Below are 19,263 nucleotides of genomic sequence, written 5' to 3'. Positions count from 1 at the left end.
AATAAAAATATATAATAGCTAATTTAACCCCTAACCTACCCCCATATGTGAAGGATCCCGTTTTTGTTTCAAGTCCCATGCAAGTATATAGAACTTTTGGTGCCTTACTCCACAAGTTCTGCTCTGCATCTTCTGGTGAATGTGTCAGTCCGGCTGGGAAGCCACACCCTCCCCGCATTTCATGCCCCATTTTTCAAATACACGCCCACCCTTTAAGCCACACCCTTTTATTTTCATCTTACAATATCTGTACCACAATGCAATCCCACCTGAGGACAGAATATGAAGATTAGAAATAAGGATTAGTTATGGGGATGGGATATGAGGACGGGACATGAGGTTGGGATATAGGGATGGGATATGAGGGCGGGGTATGAGGACAGGATATGAGGACAGGATATGAGGATGGGATATAGGGACAGGATATAAGGGTGGGATATGAGGTCGGGATATGAGGACGAGATATGAGGATGGGATATTGGGTCGGGATATGAGGACGAGATATGAGGATGGGATATGAGGACGGGATATAGGAATAGGATATAAGTGTGGAATATGAGCTCGGGATATGAGGACGGGATATGAGGTCAAAACGTACTCCCTTTGTTGCTTTTCCTCCCCAGCAAGGATTAGGAAGGAAAAACCAGGCAACGCCGGGTACTCAGCTAGTTAGTGATATTTATTGTATGCATGCAACATTTTATACATTTATAAGGATACATGACGTATGCGTACGTCTCCGCACTCTGGGCTTTAAAGACCCATGACGTATGAGTACTTCATGGCGTTTTTCGGTCCCTGCCGGGCAGAGATCGGAAGCGGATACCTGCTGAAATGCTTCAGCAGGCATCCAGGGCAAACGTCAAGGGGGGCCATGTCGGCCCCCCATGTCGGCGATCGTCGCAAATCGCGAGGGAAATCCTGCGATCTGCGGCGTTACCGGGCTCTCTGGGACCAGATTGCCCGGTAATTTTGCATGATCACGGTTGTCACAGACAGCCAGGACCATGCTGAAGTACAAGAGCGAGGTGGCAAGCCTGCCACCTCCTCCTATCCGCTGCGATTCCTCGGTTAGCCAACCGAACAATCGCAGGGGGGGGAGCGGTTACTTCCTCCCGCCCTGCCCGGCTCCTGGAAGTCCGGAGAGAACGGGAGGAAGACCAGAGGACGCGGCGGGGGACGGGGGAGAGCTGGGGCCCGGCCCCAGTACTTACCTCGTCTCTGAAGACCCGGATCACGGCGGCGGTGGCGACAGGTGAGTGGATCTTCGGCGGCGGCGAGACCTTTGCAGCAGTGCAGACGGCCGTAAAGCGATCTGGACTGCTCGATCTGGTCCCCTTACACTTGGCGTCCGGGCATGCTGGGAGTTGCAGTTTTGCAACATCTGTAGGTCCGCAGTTTTGGGACCACTGTGCCCTTCCAGATGTTGCAAAACTACACATCCTCAGCATGCCCTTACTGTCCAGGCATGCTAGAAGTTGTAGTTCTGTAACATCTGGTCCTTCAGATGTTGCAGAACTACAACTCCCAGCATGCCTGGACAGTTTTGGCATACTGGGAGTTGTAGTTTTGCAACATCTGGAAGGGCACAGATTGGGAACCACTGTATTAGTGGTCTGCAAACTGTAGTCCTCCAGATGTTGCAAAACTACAACTCCAAGCATGCTGGGAGTTGTAGTTCAGCAACATCTGGCTCTAAAGATGTTGCCGAAATACTACTTCCAGCATGCCTGAGAATGTTTGGGAGTAGTGGTTTTGCAACAACTGGAGGCACAATGGTTGGGAAACATTGTCTGTTTCCTAACTCAGTGTTTCCCAACCCGTGTGCCTCCAGCTGTTGCAAAACTATAACTACCAGCATGCACTGATAAACTGTGCATGCTGGGAGTTGTAGTTTTGCAACAGCTGGAGGTCCCCCCCCCCCCTGTGAATGTACAGGGTACATTCACATGGGCAGGGGGCTTACAGTGAGTATCAGGCTGAAAGTTTGCGATGCAGCAAATTTTGCGCGGCAGCTCAAACTCGCAGCGGGAAACTCGCTGTAATCCCCCGCCCATGTGACTGTACCCTAAAGACACTACACTACACTAACACAAAATAAAATAAAAAGTAAAAAACACTACATATACACATACCCCTACACAGCCCCCCTCCCCTCCCCAATAAAAATGAAAAACGTCTGGTACGCCACTGTTTCCAAAATGGAGCCTCCAGCTGTTGCAAAACAACAACTCCCAGTATTGCCGGACAGCTGTTGACTGTCCAAGCATGCTGGGAGTTTTGCAACAGCTGGAGGCACCCTGTCTGGGAATCACTGGCGTAGAATACCCTATGTCCACCCCTATGCAAATCCCTAATGCAGGCCTCGAATGCACATGGCGCTCTCTCACTTTGGAGCCCTGTCGTATTTCAAGGCAACAGTTTAGGGCCACATATGGGGTATCGCCGTACTCGGGAGAAATTGCCTAACAAATTTTGGGGGGACTTTTTCTCCTTTCACCCCGTATGAAAAGGTGAAGTTGGGGTCTACACCAGCATGTTAGTGTAAAAAAAAGCCCCCAAAAAATTGTAATGCAATTCATCCCGACTACGGAACTACCCCATATGTCGGCGCAAAGTGCTCTGGGGGCGCACAACAAGGCCCAGAAGGGAGAGTTGTCCAGCCCACTGTTCCAAAGATCTGACAGACACCAGTGGGGGGCACCATAGGGGCTTCCTAAATGCGACATGCCCCCGAGCAAAATTTGCTCTCAAAAAGCCAAATATGACTCCTTCTCTTCTGAGCTTTGTAGTTCGCCCGTAGTGCACTTCAGGTCAACTTATGTGGTACCTCCATACTCAGAAGAGATGGGTTTACAAATTTTGGGGGGTATTTTCTTTTATTAACCCTTGCAAAAATGTCAAATTTGGGGGGGGGAAACACACATTTTAGTGAAATTTCTTTTTTTTTTTTTTACGTATGCAAAAAGTTGTGAAACCCCTTTGGGGTATTAAGGCTCACTTTATTCCTTGTTACGTTCCTCAAGGGGTCTAGTTTCCAAAATGGTATGCCATGTGTTTTTTTTTTTGCTGTCCTGGCACCATAGGGGCTTCCTAAATACAACATGCCCCCGAGCAAAATTTGCTCTCAAAAAGCCAAATATGACTCCTTCTCTTCTGAGCATTGTAGTTCGCCCGTAGTGCACTTCAGGTCAATTTATGGGGTACCTCCAAACTCAGAAGAGATAAGGGTTACAAATTGTGGGGGGGTATTTTCTGCTATTAACCCTTGCAAAAATGTGAAATTTGGGGGGAAACACACATTTTAGTGAATGTATTTTTAATTTTTTTACATATGCAAAAGTCGTGAAACACCTGTGGGGTATTAAGGCTCACTTTATTCCTTGTTACGTTCCTCAAGGGGTCTAGTTTCCAAAATGGTATGCCATGTGTTTTTTTTTTGCTGTTCTGGCACCATAGGGGCTTCCTAAATGTACTCTCCAAAATCCCCTTGTCGCTCCTTCGCTTCTGAGCCCTCTACTGCGCCCGCCAAACACTTTACATAGACATATGAGGTATGTGCTTACTCGAAAGAAATTGGGCTACAAATATAAATATACATTTTCTCCTTTTACCCCTTGTAAAAATAAAAAAATTGAGTCTACAAGAACATATGAGTGTAAAAAATGAAGATTGTGAATTTTCTCCTTCACTTTGCTTCTATTCCTGTGAAATACCTAAAGGGTTAAAACGCTGACTGAATGTCATTTTGAATACTTTGGGGGTGCAGTTTTTATAATGGGGTCATTTGTGGGGTATTTCTAATATGAAGACCCTTCAAATCCACTTCAAACCTGAACTGGTCCCTGAAAAATAGTGAGTTTGGAAATTTTGTGAAAAATTGGAAAATTGCTGCTGAACTTTGAAGCCCTCTGATGTCTTCCAAAAGTAAAAACACGTCAATTTTATGATTCAAACATAAAGTGGACATATTGTATATGTGAATTAAAAAAATGATTTGGAATATCCATTTTCCTTACAAGCAGAGAGCTTCAAAGTTAGAAAAATGCCAAATTTTCAAATTTGTCAACAAATTTTGGGATTTTTCACCAAGAAAGGATGCAAGTTAACACAAAATTTTACCACTGTGTTAAAGTAGAATATGTCACGAAATAACAGTCTCGGAATCAGAATGATAACTAAAAGCATTCCAGAGTTATTAATGTTTAAAGTGACAGTGGTCAGATGTTCAAAAAATGGCCGGGTCCTCAGGTGTAAAATGGCTGGGTCCTTAAGGGGTTAAACAAATTTTTGTTCATTCCAATGTACCGAGAATGCATGTGTATGGAGGGAGGGTGCGGTGGTGGTGGACACCTCAGATCTATAAGAGAACATACAAATAATTAAAAACTGACCCTTATAACAACCATGTGTCTCATATTACAGTATGGTTACAGATAAAGAGGTAGTAGTCACAAGGGGGAGAAGGTGCTGGGAAGTAAAAGTTATAGTATCTGATTTGGCAGTAATCTTCTAATGCAGTGGTCTCCAAATTATAGCCCTGCAGCTGTTGCAAAACTACAACTCCCAGCATGCTGGCATGCTGGGAGTTGTGGTTTTGTTACTGGGTATTGTATGCTGGAAACTGTTGCTGTGCTTAGTTAAGTGAATTATTTTTGCATTTCTGTGCTCTATCACACTATGTTCACACGGGTGAAAAATATGCGCAATTTCTGAATGAAAAACAGGTGCAGACATTTCGCACACTTAACTAACCGGCAGGCGCTAGGACTGCTTGGAAATGCATTGTCTCGTAGATGGCATTTCCTTGCGATCTCCGCAAAAAGAATAGACTTGACTATTTTTTCTGTGGATGCCGTAATCTGAATTTCCGCACCAGAAACATCTGGTATGGAAATTCTGCTGTGTGAACAGTGAAACAGAATCCCATTGAAATAAGTGGGACTTTTCGTCAGCAGAATGTACTTGTGGAATATTCTGTGCGAACAGTCCACACATTTTTCACCCATGTGAACCCAGCCTTATTCTTATACAAATTGCATTATTGAATCTTTGTTTGCAATTCGTGTTTTAGATCCTGACATGTATTCACTGAGAATATTTCTCTGCCTTCCATATGATGGTCCGTAGCATCTAAGCATTTACGTAAGTACGTAGCACTGCACACATTGCATGTATTACACAAAACATGTAAATATTTGAGCCTAAATGTTCAAGGTTTTTTTTATTTTATTGCAGGACAGCTCCCTTAGCTTTCTTTATGGAAATGAGGATAATTTTAGTTATAGGAGTATATCACAGAATTGTTGAATCAGCAGTTCCCCGATAACTCACGAGATGTGTGTTTCTCAAGTTAAAGGGGTACGCCACTGGGAATTTTTTTTTTTAAATCAACTGGTGCTAGAAAGTAAATTACTTCTATTTAACAATCTTAATCCTTCCAGTACTTATCAGCTGTTGTATGCTCCGCAGGAAGTTATTTTCGTTTTGCATTTCCTTTCTGCCTAACCACAGTGCTCTTTACTGACACCTATTTTCATGTCAGGAACTGTCCAGAGTTGGGGCAAATCCCCATAAAAAATCTCTCCTGCTCCGGACAGTACCTGACATGGACAGAGGTGTCAGCAGAGAGCACTGTGGTCAGACCGAAAGGAAATTCAAAAAGAAAATAACTTCCTGTGGATCATACAGCAGCTGTTAAGTACTGGAAGGATTAACTTTTTTTTATAGAAGTAATTTACAAATCTGTTTAACTTTCTGGCACCAGTTGAATAAAAAAATGTTTTACAGGGGAGTACCCCTTTAAGCTTCACTTTATATCTATAAAAGAGATACAATACTCAAGCATGTGATTTTAAAATAGTGATTTTAAAATAAGGAGTGATGTCAGAATAGATCTCACTTCTGGTGGGTTGTATTTACTGTGTCATCATCTCCTTCCAGAAAACTAATTACGTTTTAAGGCTAAGTTTCCACTTGGGTTTTTTTCTGGCAGTTTTTGGATATCTGCCAGTGCAGTATTTGAATTAAAGCCAGAAGTCTATTCAAAAGGAATAGGACATATAAAGGAAGGACTTGCATTTCTCCTCCCTAATGGATCCACTTCTGATTTTGGCTCAAAAATTGCAGTGGCAGATATCCAAAAACTGCCAGAAGAAAAAAAACAAGTGGAAACTTAGCCTTACACCACAGAAACTGCAGAATTTGTGACAATATACAGTATCTGTATATAGTGTCACATCTGTCTGAGTTCATGTTTAGTGCTCGTATCGTTATTCCTTCTTATGACCTAGGGTTGATGACTGTTCTTTTAGCCTCTGTCAGCACAATGATAAGCACAAGCACCGAAAAGAAAGATAAATCATCTTCAACATTTACTTTTTAGAATCCCAAGTTTATTAGATTTTTTTTTTTAATATTATTTTTAGTTCTGTTAGGGGGCTTTTACTTTTAAACATTTGTTATTTTAACTTCATGTAATGTTGTATGTTTTTATAACATGTCCAATAGTCAACATGCAACCATGAACTCTAGTGATGTGCAATAGCTGATAGAGAAGTGACAAAGAGAGGCTGCTGTACCCCTGGGTCATAGCTACACAAAGTACGGCGCCAACTGCTTCTGGCCCTGTGCCCTGTGCAGTGGGGGCTCCAAAGAGCTGATTGCTAGGGATCCCGGTTGTGGCACCCTGCCGATCAACTGTGGTTAGGCTATCAATATTTTGGACTACAATATATAGGACTACCAAGGACTACCTATACTTATCCAGTTACAAAAGGGACATACAGGTCTAGCCAGCCAAAAAGCCACATTTGACTACACTAGAGACTTTGCCTGAGGGACTACTACCCTTATCTGTTCTAGACTTCTACATTCAGGCTCCTTGTTGTCACCTTACATGCATGTACATCTGGGTACAGGAAGGCGTTAGGTAGGAAGATATTTTTTGAACCAAAACTGCATAGTTACATATTTAGGACAATAAAAAAAAGACTCATGTCCATCAATTTCAAGTTCATTAAATAAAGGGAAGGGGTAAGGGTGGATAAAGGGGAGGGAATGTGATTCTATACTTCTAAAGAATTCTATATGATTCTATATACTGCACCTTTTGAAGGAGGTCTAAAGGGGGGGGGGGGGGCATACATTTTCAATAACTGTTGACAGTTATCTCTCCTGACTTCCCCATACACATGAATGTTTGGCATGGCAGAATGTTAATGCTTCCTCTATGGAGGGGTAAATCGCAGCCAGCCCGCTCTGGTGTTGGATTTTCTATCCCAGAACAAAATGGTTGGGCTGTGAAAATCCAACATGCCTGACCCTTCTCTTCCACCAACATCATTGGAGAGTCAGAAAGCCCCCATATACCTTGGACAGCTGGCCAAACCTAGTGACAGAGTGTTTGGCCAACTTTAGTCTAAGGTATGTGGGCACCTTTAGGCTGTGGTCACACAGGGTATTTCCATTCATATTTATTGACACGGCTGGAAAAAATTCATCCATTTTTCTACATACTCTGTCCACCGACAAACACTTTCCCATACATAGAGCACATTAATGTTAAAAAATATGGACATCATTTTTTCGCAATTTTACGGATGCATTAAAAAAAAAAAGAAAAAAGGCCTAAAAATACATTGGCCCTCATTTACTATTCTAAACCCGACCTCTTTTGTCGGGTTTTTTTGTCGCATCTTTGTCTACGCCATGTCGCAGACATCGTGCGCCAGTCTGCGACACTATGCGACATTTTTTCCCGACGGACCCGATGTGGATTCTCCCAAACCCGAAAAAGGGGCGTTACCCGACATTTCTGAGCTTTCCCACGTATTTATAAAGGTTTCCAACCCGAATTTGTTGAATTGTTGTGGATTTTTTCCCGACAGCTCAGAGGAGTTGGAAACCAAAACCTACAAAACCCACGTGCGACAAACAGGATGCGACATAATAATAAATACCAGGGGAAAAAAGCAGTCGGGTAAGAAAGCAACATAGACTTACAACCCGATTTTCTTAGTAAATGAGGGCCATTGTGTGACTATACCCTTAAGCTGATTATTTACAACATTGACCAACATAATGGCATCAAGCGCGTGATATTTCTTAAGTTCAACATTGGCAATCCATTTGTAAATGGTATATTTAATAATTTGTTATACTGAAATAGTAATTATGACTACATTTTAGTAATTGTTTCGTGCAGTGAATGTGCTTTGCATACAAGAAGCTTACTACTAGCTAAATTCTGCATCTGATTGTTGGATGTGATGTGGACCTGCAATATTCCCTGCACATACACATAGGCTGCATCTCCTTAATGTAATTACTTTCAATGGCTTGCTTAAGGAATGATGTTAATAGTCTTAAGTGATTACACTCCTCTATTTTTCATGTAAAGGTTAATAATTCGGTGGTAAATCTGATCTCAGCAGTGCAGTAATGAAATGTTTCATGTTCCCATTTGCTTTGGAGAAATAGCAGACCTCTGATGTTTATGCAGAGACAGAAAAGGGAATGTAGCCAAGATCTATTGCTATAGAGGATTGAGGGAGGCAGCTGGCAGTAACTCAGCAATTATTCACCTACACAGTGAAGAGATGTGTGGTGGCATAACATATATATATATATATATATATATATATATATATATATATATATATATATATATATATGTGTGAAATGAAAAATAGACCTCAGAAATAAAGATATACTGGCAGTCATTGAATGAGTTTACAAGAACATAATCACAAAATAATCCTAGGCATAGATAAGCAACCTCTAAACCACCTTAAACTGGCCTAGATGAATATTGGATAAATATGACAATTCTGACTGATTGACCTTACAATATAGATTGGGGTCCCTCGAGACTATCCCTAGCAACAGATAAGCATTAGGCAATTGGATTTCTTTACCTGTTACCTTTTTCCCCAAGGGAGAGGAGTCTGGCAGCAGTTTATTTTCCTTACCCTTTTGAGAATACCTGCATGCCCAAAGAGTCAAATACACCTTCAATATACTGTCAGACTGCAGTGAACACACTCAGCGTATGCAGGTCATGTTCAGGGTATGCATTTTTTAACATGTACCTGCCTGTAGTAAAAAACAAAGAATCTTACTTGCCTGAGGTGTAGTTGAAGGTAAAAATATTTAACTATGTTCCTTCCTTACTTCCAGTAATGTTTTAGACTGGACTGTACAATAGCTTTGTTGTAGAAACTTGATCAAAGGAACTATGCACACCAAAAATGTGAAGTGTTCACATAAGATATGAAGTGCCCTCCTCATGAAGTAGACAGTTTCTTCCATGGCCATTTTCCATCTCTAAGATCTGAATGCCTTACTCCTATGTTTTACAGGTCTAAATTATCGCCCTGTTTTACTAAAAACTATAGCCAAGATGTACAGAGTAAAGATAGTGCATCTTCATGGCTTCACGAAATAAGAAATGGGACCCCAGGACTGAGTGCTTTGATGATCATTATACAGTACTAAATTGCCAGACAAACTTTATGAAATAATCCTATGTTTCAGATCTTAACTCACTAATTCTTAATTATTTTCTGTTGACATTGTTGTCCTCTTTTCATCAGGAGGGACCTGAATAGGTTCATCTCCAGTAAAGGACAAGGTTTTTTTTTTTTTTTTGCAGTAACCAAGATGGCCCAAGTGGTCCTGGGTATAACATTACCTCTGCAGGCTGCACTGAACCTAACTGATCTACTTTGTTTGAGAGGCTCCTGTCAGAGATAGTGGCTGGGCTCAGAGCAGGTTTTTTAATTGTACGTGTGAACTAGGCATGTAGAACTAGGCTGACCCCCTCTGCTCCGAGCCAAACCTTAAATAGTGAAAAAATAGCACATCAGCAATACAAAACAGTATAAAAATTATACAAAATGATAAAACATATGCAAGGCACAACTGTCACTCAACCATATACAGCTTAAACATTTGGGAAATGGACTAAAAGTAGTGACAATAAGACTACGTTTGCCCATTGAACCCTATGGGCCTATCAGTAACACATTGGGCTGCATGTCGACATCCCTTTTTAGTTATGTACAACTCAAGGGGGCACTAAAAACGCAATGTGAATGCAGCCTAAAATTAGGTCATACTTAAATGGCTACTCTTCTTCTAGACATCTTATCCCCTATCCAAAGGATAGGAAGTAAGATTTCTGGGGGGAGGGGGGGGTCTGGCTTTTGGCGTGATGTGTTATGCCCCCTCCCATAGACATGAATGGAGGGAGCGTGTGGCATGACGTCACGACCATGGTCACCTGCACCAAGCATTCTGGACAGAATGTTTATTTAGAACACCGGGTGCTGCACAGAGATCGCGGGAGGTCCCAGAGGCTGGAGCCCCGCAATTAGACATCTTATTCCCTATCCTTTGGATAGGGGATAAGATGTCTAGGGGTGGAGTACCCTTTTAAGCAATGTCAGTAAACTGATGTGTAATGTAAATTTTACAGAAACATAAGGTAATCTTCCTTTGTGGATCTACATGTTTATATAGTCAAAACTTACAACTTGTATAAAATTAGATTTTGAAAGTTTTTAAATAGGCCAATAAGTAATCTATGAGTGTGGTTTGGGTTTATGAAATCTAATTGTTTACAGAGCCTTTCACACATGTCAATCATTGTTTGGACACTGCACAACATAAAAATGCAAAGCGATCAAACAACAAACTAAATACCTATATTTGCTATTATTCACATGTTTGTCAGCAACACACTTCAATGTGTAAACAGGGCATATAGGGGCAGATTTATCAAAACCTGTTTAAAGGAAAAGTTGTCCAGTTGCTCATAGCAACCAATCAGATTGCTTCTTTCATTTTTGACAAGGCCTCTGCAAAATTAAGGAAGCGATCTGATTGGTTGCTATGGGCAACTCAGTAACTTTTCCTCTGCACAGCTTTTGATAAATCTCCCCACAATAATGCAAAATGGTTTCTACAAACAGTCACACATGACATCATTCATACAGACACTTCATGGATATAAGCATACACAGTTATTAGGTAGAAACAGTGCAGCACTGGGCAGTTAGATCCATTCATGTAGTGAGGAGTGCACTATATAGGAAGCTTAGACAATATTGGAGCCAAAACTCTATTTTCTAGAAAGAGATCAAATTGTCCAGATTACATACATGTCCTCAATGTTGTTTTTCTTTTTAAGCTGCCCTTTAAATTCTTTTTTAAACATGTTTTAATACACATCTTCTAAATTCCTCACATGTCTTTCAGAATGAAGAAGCCGAAGAGTTGTTTGTCATGTCTTCAACGACAGAAAGTCACCTTGCTCCTAATTGCTGTGTCCTTGCTTTGTATAGTAAAGCTTTTGAATTTTGACTTTATATTTTCTAGAACTCAAAGCTATTTTGTGGAGCCAGATATTTTCTCCTATTTTGTTACCAAAAACTTTGTACCAAATGACCCATCTAGCATCATCAACTGTACGGCCATATATGACTTGGAACCCATGGAGATTGGAAAAAGTTTACAAATTAGGAGAAGACGCATATATGATCTTGAAGATTCAAATGTTGTGACAATGACAAATAATTGTGCAGCCTATAAAAATGTACGTCACTACCAGGAAAAGCCTATTTCGCAGGAAGAGAGAGACTTTCCCATAGCCTATTCGTTAGTTGTACATAAAGATGCTATTAACGTGGAACGCCTTCTGCACACCATATACAGTCCTGCTAATGTTTACTGTATCCATTATGACCAAAAATCTTCTTCCAAATTCAAGAAAGCCATGATGAACCTAGCCGACTGCTTCCCAAATGTCTTTATCGCATCAAAGCTTGAGACAATAATTTATGCCCACATTTCAAGACTACAAGCTGATCTGAACTGTTTGTCTGATTTGCTGAAGTCGCCTGTACAGTGGAAATATGCCATCAATCTGTGTGGACAGGACATGCCACTGAAATCAAATTATGAACTTGTTTCAGAGTTGAAAAAGCTTAATGGAAAGAATATGCTGGAGACCTCACGACCGACAGATATAAAAAAAAGTCGCTATACACACCATCATGAGGTCAGGTATGTGGTAAGTCTTGATTATGTAAAGATGCCAGTCAAAACTTCCATTGAAAAATCACCACCCCCCCAAGGTATTGAAATGTACTCGGGAAGTGCCTATTTTGTATTAAGCCGTCCATTTATTCAGTTTGTTTTTGATTCACCTCTAGTTCCAGAATTTTTAGAATGGAGTAAAGACACTTTTTCTCCAGATGAACATTTTTGGGCAACACTACATCGGGTGCCAGGAGCACCAGGGGGACTTTCAAGGACAGATGGAGAAGTTACAGATCTTGATAGCAAAACACGGCTAGTGAAATGGAGCTACCTTGAGGAAACTCACTACCCACCTTGCACTGGAACTCATGTACGAAGTGTGTGTATTTATGGGGCGCCTGAACTACGATGGCTCCTTAAATCGGGACATTGGTTTGGAAATAAGTTTGACCCAAAAATAGACCCTATTTTAATCAAATGCTTGATTGAGAGGATTGAAGAACAGCAAAAGGAATGGGTTTACTTGTCATTAAGATGACTTTTTGTGATGTTACTATTTATGAATTTATGTTTCTAGCTTAAGGAAATGTGGCTTCTCACAAACTATTTATTAAAGAATGATGACTCTTCTCAAAAGTATTAAAGGGAACATGCCATCAGTGTCATGCCTCCCGAACCATAACCATGGTTCAGGCAGCATCAAACTGATAACAGGTTTCTTTTAAAGAATTAGGGCTTTATTCACTTATGTATTTTTTTATATGGACATCCACTAAATTTTATCTTTCCAATTTTACAACAGGTCTCACATATCAAAATTGCCTAACAGAAAAACTAGCCTTGTTGCCCTTGTTGCAACCAATCATGCAGTAGTTTTCATTTTTGTATTGTAGTCTTAAGAACATCATATGTTGTTGTTGTGTGCCTTTTAAACAATTATTATAGAATTATATTATTATTATTATTATTATGGTAGGCACTAGGTGGCCTGGATTTTCTAGGTATCTTAGCAAAATAGCAGTTGATAAATATTCCTGAGGGGTTTTTCTCATTGGTCGATCTACTGATTCTGATTGGTCAGACCCCTTGCTGCAACTTAACCCTTTAGACTAAAAGGGGTTATTCAGGTTTTATTACCTTTTCACTATTGTGCCTGTGATGCCTGGGGGGAACCCTTTTTTTGGACTTCTTGGTTCCCCCCCAGTTTAACATTTCTCAGAGCTCAAGACAACAGCTGATTACAAGGGGCTTGCCTTCTTCTTGTCTTCCCTGACATGCCAGCCCCCTGATGATGCTGTGTCGACGTTTAATGCGTCACCCATGGTCTACAGACTGCTGAGATCAGATGACAGCAGGGGATGCATTGAATGTCAGCGTGCCAGCACGTACTGCTGGACTGCACATGTCATCAGGTGGCTGGCTTGTCAGGGAGGATAAGAACAAGCCAAGCCCCCTGTGATCAGCTGTTGTCTTCAGCCAAACAGGATCCAGGGAAGGCTTGAAACAACAGTCATCCAGATACCGGAGAAATTCTGATCCTTGGATAGGGGACCATGAAATAACAAAAAAAGGGGTCAATTCACCCCACACATGAATGGCAAGTAAAGCACTTAGGCATAACTTGGCATCACAGACACAATAGTGAAAAGTAAAAAAAAACGCAGTTTTGATAAAGAGTCCCAATATATACACTTTCCCCTTGGAATCCATATTGAAAGTAATGACTTCCAATGGTAATTATAAAGATATATATGTGTGTGTATAAATCATGCTACAGATCACTCTCCCTCTATCCCACACAAAACTGACCACTTGGTGCAGGGTAACGTAATTACAGCTGATAATTGGGAATCCCAGCAGCAAGACAGCCTGTGATCAGCTATAGTAACAAAGATTCATATAGCAAAAGAATTATTGTCCAAAATAGAAGAACCCTTATATGTATATTTGTAATATACATTGGTTAAAAAAATTGTATATTTTTGTCCCTGCAACTATTGTCTGTGTGTCTCTGTGAGGAGACCAAATACAGGAAGTGTAGGTGGACAAGCAGGGCTCTGTGCACTGAGGACAAGCAGGGCTCTGTACACTGAGGACAATCAGGGCTCTGTACACTGAGGACAATCAGGGCTCTGTACACTGAGGACAATCAGGGCTCTGTACACTGAGGACAAGCAGGGATCTGTACACTGAGGACAAGCAGGGATCTGTACACTGAGGACAAGCAGGGCTGTATACACTGAGGACAAGCAGGGCTGTATACACTGAGGACAAGCAGGGCTGTATACACTGAGGACAAGCAGGGCTGTATACACTGAGGACAAGCAGGGCTCTGTATACACTGAGGACAAGCAGGGCTCTGTACACTGAGGACAGGCAGGGCTCTGTACACTGAGGACAGGCAGGGCTCTGTACACTGAGGACAGGCAGGGCTCTGTACACTGAGGACAGGCAGGGCTCTGTACACTGAGGACAAGCAGGGCTCTGTACACTGAGGACAAGCAGGGATCTGTGCACTGAGGAAAAGCAGGGTTCTGTACACTGAGGACAAGCAGGGCTCTGTACACTGAGGACAAGCAGGGATCTGTGCACTGAGGAAAAGCAGGGTTCTGTACACTGAGGACAAGCAGGGATCTGTACACTGAGGACAAGCAGGGTCTGTTCACTGAGGCTTTGTAACTCGCTCCAGGCTCACACAACAGGATGATTGACAAGCCAGGAGCCTGTAGAGAGCCCTGCTCTTCCCGCCATCACTTCCTGTATTTGGACTCCTCACAGAGATACACAGGGAATAGCTGCAGAGACAGCATTTTTTCACCCAAAAATATACACATTTTTTAATTGATGTATGTTACAAACATACACATAATAGTATTATCTACATTATATGAAACGTTTTTGTTAACGACAGGTACACCTTAACTAAGATTAAAAAGGGTTACAGACACATCTTTGTAGGACAACTCCAACTGGACATAGGGCTTTATTATGCTATAGCTTTTTGATATCTGACCTGCACTCTGCAATGTGATGGACTATGTTTGCCAATTATTTTCTTCCTCTAGTTGCTTTTACTATTTTTCTAATGTTATTGTCATTTAAAACAGACATGTCAGGCATATCAAAAGTTGAGATTGCACTGGATCTCACTCTTGAGACCCGCTGCGATTATGAGTCAAGTTCCTAGCACCAAGCGCTATTCCCCGGCTGGAAGATTCAACCTTTTCATTGCATAAACTTATGCAGAGAAAACATCGGATTTGAGTGACAGCCAGGGTGTGAGGCATGCACTACTGCGTACTTACCAATAGTTACCGTCTGTAACTTGTGAACGCAACATGACTTAGGAGTAAGATCCGATCCGATCTCAACTTTTAACATGTCTGAGCAACGTGTCAATAGTTGTTTTAAATGACAGCAACACTTCAATTACTTTTTGCTGAGATCTAGTCTTTCAAAAGGTAATTTCAGATGGAAGCACTATTCTGAGCACGGGAAGTTGTTCCATTTGTACTGCACTAAGGAATGACTTTGGGCTTCATTACCCCTGACTGCAGTTATATGTATTGGAATGTAATGGTATACAATCATCAGGGTGAAGTCCTGGGGGAAAAAAAGTGTGAGAACTCACCCAAGACTTCCACTCAAGGGCTGGTCCTGCAGGATTTCTGTTAATGGGAACAGTGTTCCTGCTGTGCAAAAAGTGCAGGAACTTAGTTCCCAAGCATTCCTGTAGGACTTGAGCCCTGACAATCATCCACTTTCCTTTCTCCAACACAAGTATATTCACCAAATGTGTTAACTCCATCACTGCAAAGGCCAGTAATTTCACTTCAATATTCAATGCACTGATGTACAGATTTTGCTATTATGTTTCAATTTTTTTTTGTGCCAAAGCAAAACTCAGGATGATTGTAAATGGCTATAGACATTTGATCTTTTTGGACACTTGCTTGTGTGGACTGATGTGCGCTTGAGCTATAACTACACTCCTTTGGTTTGAGTGACATATCTATGGTTGCTTTCACATTATATAATTTCTCCATTTTAAAGACCCGTTATAATGTTCCGTTAAGGAAACCCTTAAAACCGTCCATTAAACGGCCGTTGCAAAATCCCATACGGCCATTACAAAATCCCAGTCAAGTCTATGGGATTTTGTGATTAGCAGTTAGGACTCATTAATTCCGTTATGAATAACGGACGTTATTTTGTAACGGGAGAAAAAACTGTACATGCCCTAATTTTCTCCCGTCACAAAATAACATACGTTATTCATAACGGCATTAACGGGTCCTAACGGCTAATCACAAAATCCTATAGACTTGACCATTTAACAGCCGTTTTTAAGGGTTTCCTTAAAGGAACATTATAATGGGTCTTTAAAATGGAGAAATTATATAGTTTGATCTAATCTAGTAACTTGGTGACCAGTCATAAACTATAGGGACAGTATTAGGTAACTCTCATTGTGTCTGTCTCTGTGATTGTTCTTTTTTCAGACTTACCAAAACCAGGTTGTATACTCAATCCTATTTTTGTTTTGTTTTGTTTTGTTTTGTTTTTTTATTAGTAGGCAACACTGAAAGTCACCTTTTGTATAGGATAAGTGTCTTAGTACTCTGGGAAATTTCCAGAAACTGCTTAACTAGATAAAGACCTTTAATTATTAATTGAGATGCAAATTATGCCAGCCTTTTATACAATTAGATTTTGTCCAAGTGCTTAAAGATAAAGTTATTATTATTATTATTATTATTAATAATAATAATAATAATTGTTAGGGGTCACAGCACATTTCCTTTGGGTGCTATGTGAAGGATTTCATATCTTCTGTTATTATATATTTTTCAAATATTCAGCTATTAGTGTATAACAATGAGCATATATAAGGCAGAAGTTAATAAAACAATGGTGCCATTTATGCCTTTGGTGACACTGTAATGATGTTATTCAGCATTATTAGTTGAGATACAAATGATGCCAGCCTTTTATACAATTAGATTTTGTCCAAGTGCTTGAATATACCTATTTGTCCAGTGACAAGAAAAGGTGAAATCCAGAAGTGATCTTCTGACATATTTTAGATGATCACATGTACTTTGACCCCCATCAATTTTCCAAAAGGCCCGGTGCTTGAAAATGTTCAAGAGAGGGAATTGAGTGGGAGTGGACAGGGTTCTAATTTAGGGACCTCCTCCAATGTGCTACCTAATGTCATCAGAACTCCCTAACTTCTGTATCTAAAGGACAATTGATAAGCCTTTCCATTACCATGTTATTGCAGCATTATATGAAAAACTATGAAAAGTCCCCCAAAAAGATGAGAGAGGCTGGGTATTTTGGTCATTATTTATAGGAGTGGAACCAATACAGAAAAAACTATAATGGAAATATTTGCACCTTATTCTGTGTTTTGGACCCACTTCTGGTTTGGGATGAAAATACTAACCAAAATACTGACCAAAACTATTTGTGTAAACCCTGCCTAAAGCTGGACCTAAGCATGAGATAGCTGTTGGCCAAATGCTCAATGACAGCTGTGTCTCCCACTGCCCCATATGCATGTATGTTTGGCTTGGCTAAGTGTGCATATTTTTAGTAGAAAGATGGGGCAAGCTTTTGCCAGACACCTCTGGTGGCAGCTTATGTCTCTAAGAACCAAACGGATCAGGCAGTTCAAATCCAATTGTTCAACATAATATTTTCTGACATCTGCTATCAGGGAGTCGGGAGGCCACCATACACATTAGATGATTTGCTGGCCCTGCCCAAAGGCTGCTTAGCAAAGCAAACACTGTATGGTAGACGACAATATGGCACAAATTGCTCATTAATAGTCACTTGTTGACAATTGTCTGCAGTGCAAGGTAACTGGTCCAACATTGAGAACAAGAAAAGCATTGTAAACAAGGAGACCAAGACTGTTCCTAAGGTCTAGTGACTCTTTTCTCCTGAACGTATACCGAGGGCCCGGGACAGGCTGCCAACATAATTACTTGCTTTTTTTTTTAAATACATATTTATCATGTTCTCACATGAAGCAGGAAAATGGTATAAAACTAATTATATAGCAACCATTGTTTGAAGCACATGGCTGCCTCATGGGTGCTAGAACTATTTTTATAGAGCCTATTTGAATAAGTTATAAAAGTCTAGTAAATGGTCACAAGACACTTGCACACATTGCACTGTGATAGTGAAAACTTTGCACTTTAGTTGTATTTTGAGCACATTAGGGCAGATTTATTAAAACTGTCTAAAAGAAAAACTGTCTTAATTACCTATAGCAACCAATTACAGTGCAACTTACCAGAGCAGTTTATGAATTAAGCTCTGACTGGTTACTATGGGCATTTTTTTTGTTTTAGGCAGCTTTGATAAAGGAGGCCTAGCTAACATAGGAAAGTAAAAGTACTGTGGAAAGAATCCAAGGGGAAGTTTTTACTCATAACAGGAATTTACACATATCCTCTTTTTGCCTGAAAACGTCATTGTTAACCTATCATCTTAGATATGGCCAGAACGCACACCAAAGACATACATTTAGAGTGTTTTCTTTAGCAACAATGGGGCTACTATAGTGTTTTACATGTAACGGCGATTGAGGCCTTTAAGTTTAAGACCCCAAAGCTATATATATATATATATATATATATATATATATATATATATATATATATATATATATATTTATATGTGTGTGTGTGTGTGTGTGTGTGTGTGTTGAGGAGTATATGGACTGGAAGAGAAGGAATATTTAGTTGTCCTACCATTATTTTCTCTCTTGCTGGGGAACTCCTAAAGTGATATAATGAAAGTAGAAAATACATTCCGGAATTTATGGATAATAGAACATTTCTCCATCATCAGAAAGAAGAGAGTGTTAGCCTAGGTTCAAACCACATTTATAATTCTATTCAGTGGGACCATATGTCCTAGATATTAGCAATATGCCTATACTATCGCATACCTTCTGTTGGCTCTAGTTCTACAAAACAAAAAGCAAAACATATACAGCATGGTATTTGTTACTTATTGCATGCAGTCCTATTGAGAGTCATTCAGTTTATGCAATAGTACAACATCATATACCAACCACAAGGACTATATTTGAGAAAACGTTACCAAGTCAAAAACCTAGATGTACAAGTCGGGGGAATTTTTCACAAAAAAACAGTGTGAACCTAGCCTTTATTTTTATAGTGAATATTGATT

At 40.5% G+C, this 19,263-nt stretch overlaps 1 protein-coding gene across 4 annotated transcripts in view; it reads left to right on the top strand.

Moving 5' to 3' along the window:
* Positions 1 to 18,663, top strand: part of GCNT4 (glucosaminyl (N-acetyl) transferase 4) — a 113,675-nt gene extending 95,012 nt beyond the window's left edge. For 3 of the 4 annotated variants that reach the window (XM_056540068.1, XM_056540059.1, XM_056540048.1), the window contains 2 exons: positions 5,075 to 5,145; positions 11,263 to 18,663. In XM_056540068.1, coding sequence (XP_056396043.1) covers positions 11,264 to 12,583 — 1,320 coding nt within the window. In that variant the 5' untranslated portion in view covers positions 5,075 to 5,145; position 11,263 and the 3' untranslated portion in view covers positions 12,584 to 18,663. The remainder of the gene's footprint in view (positions 1 to 5,074; positions 5,146 to 11,262) is intronic. The other variant, XM_056540074.1, reaches the window with a different exon arrangement.
* Positions 18,664 to 19,263: the final 600 nt, after the last annotated feature.

This window comes from Hyla sarda, chromosome 1 (assembly GCF_029499605.1).
Source record: "Hyla sarda isolate aHylSar1 chromosome 1, aHylSar1.hap1, whole genome shotgun sequence".
NCBI lineage: Eukaryota > Metazoa > Chordata > Amphibia > Anura > Hylidae > Hyla > Hyla sarda.
The sequence above is the reverse complement of the archived record's forward strand: the minus strand, read 5'-3'. Positions and strand labels throughout refer to the sequence as shown.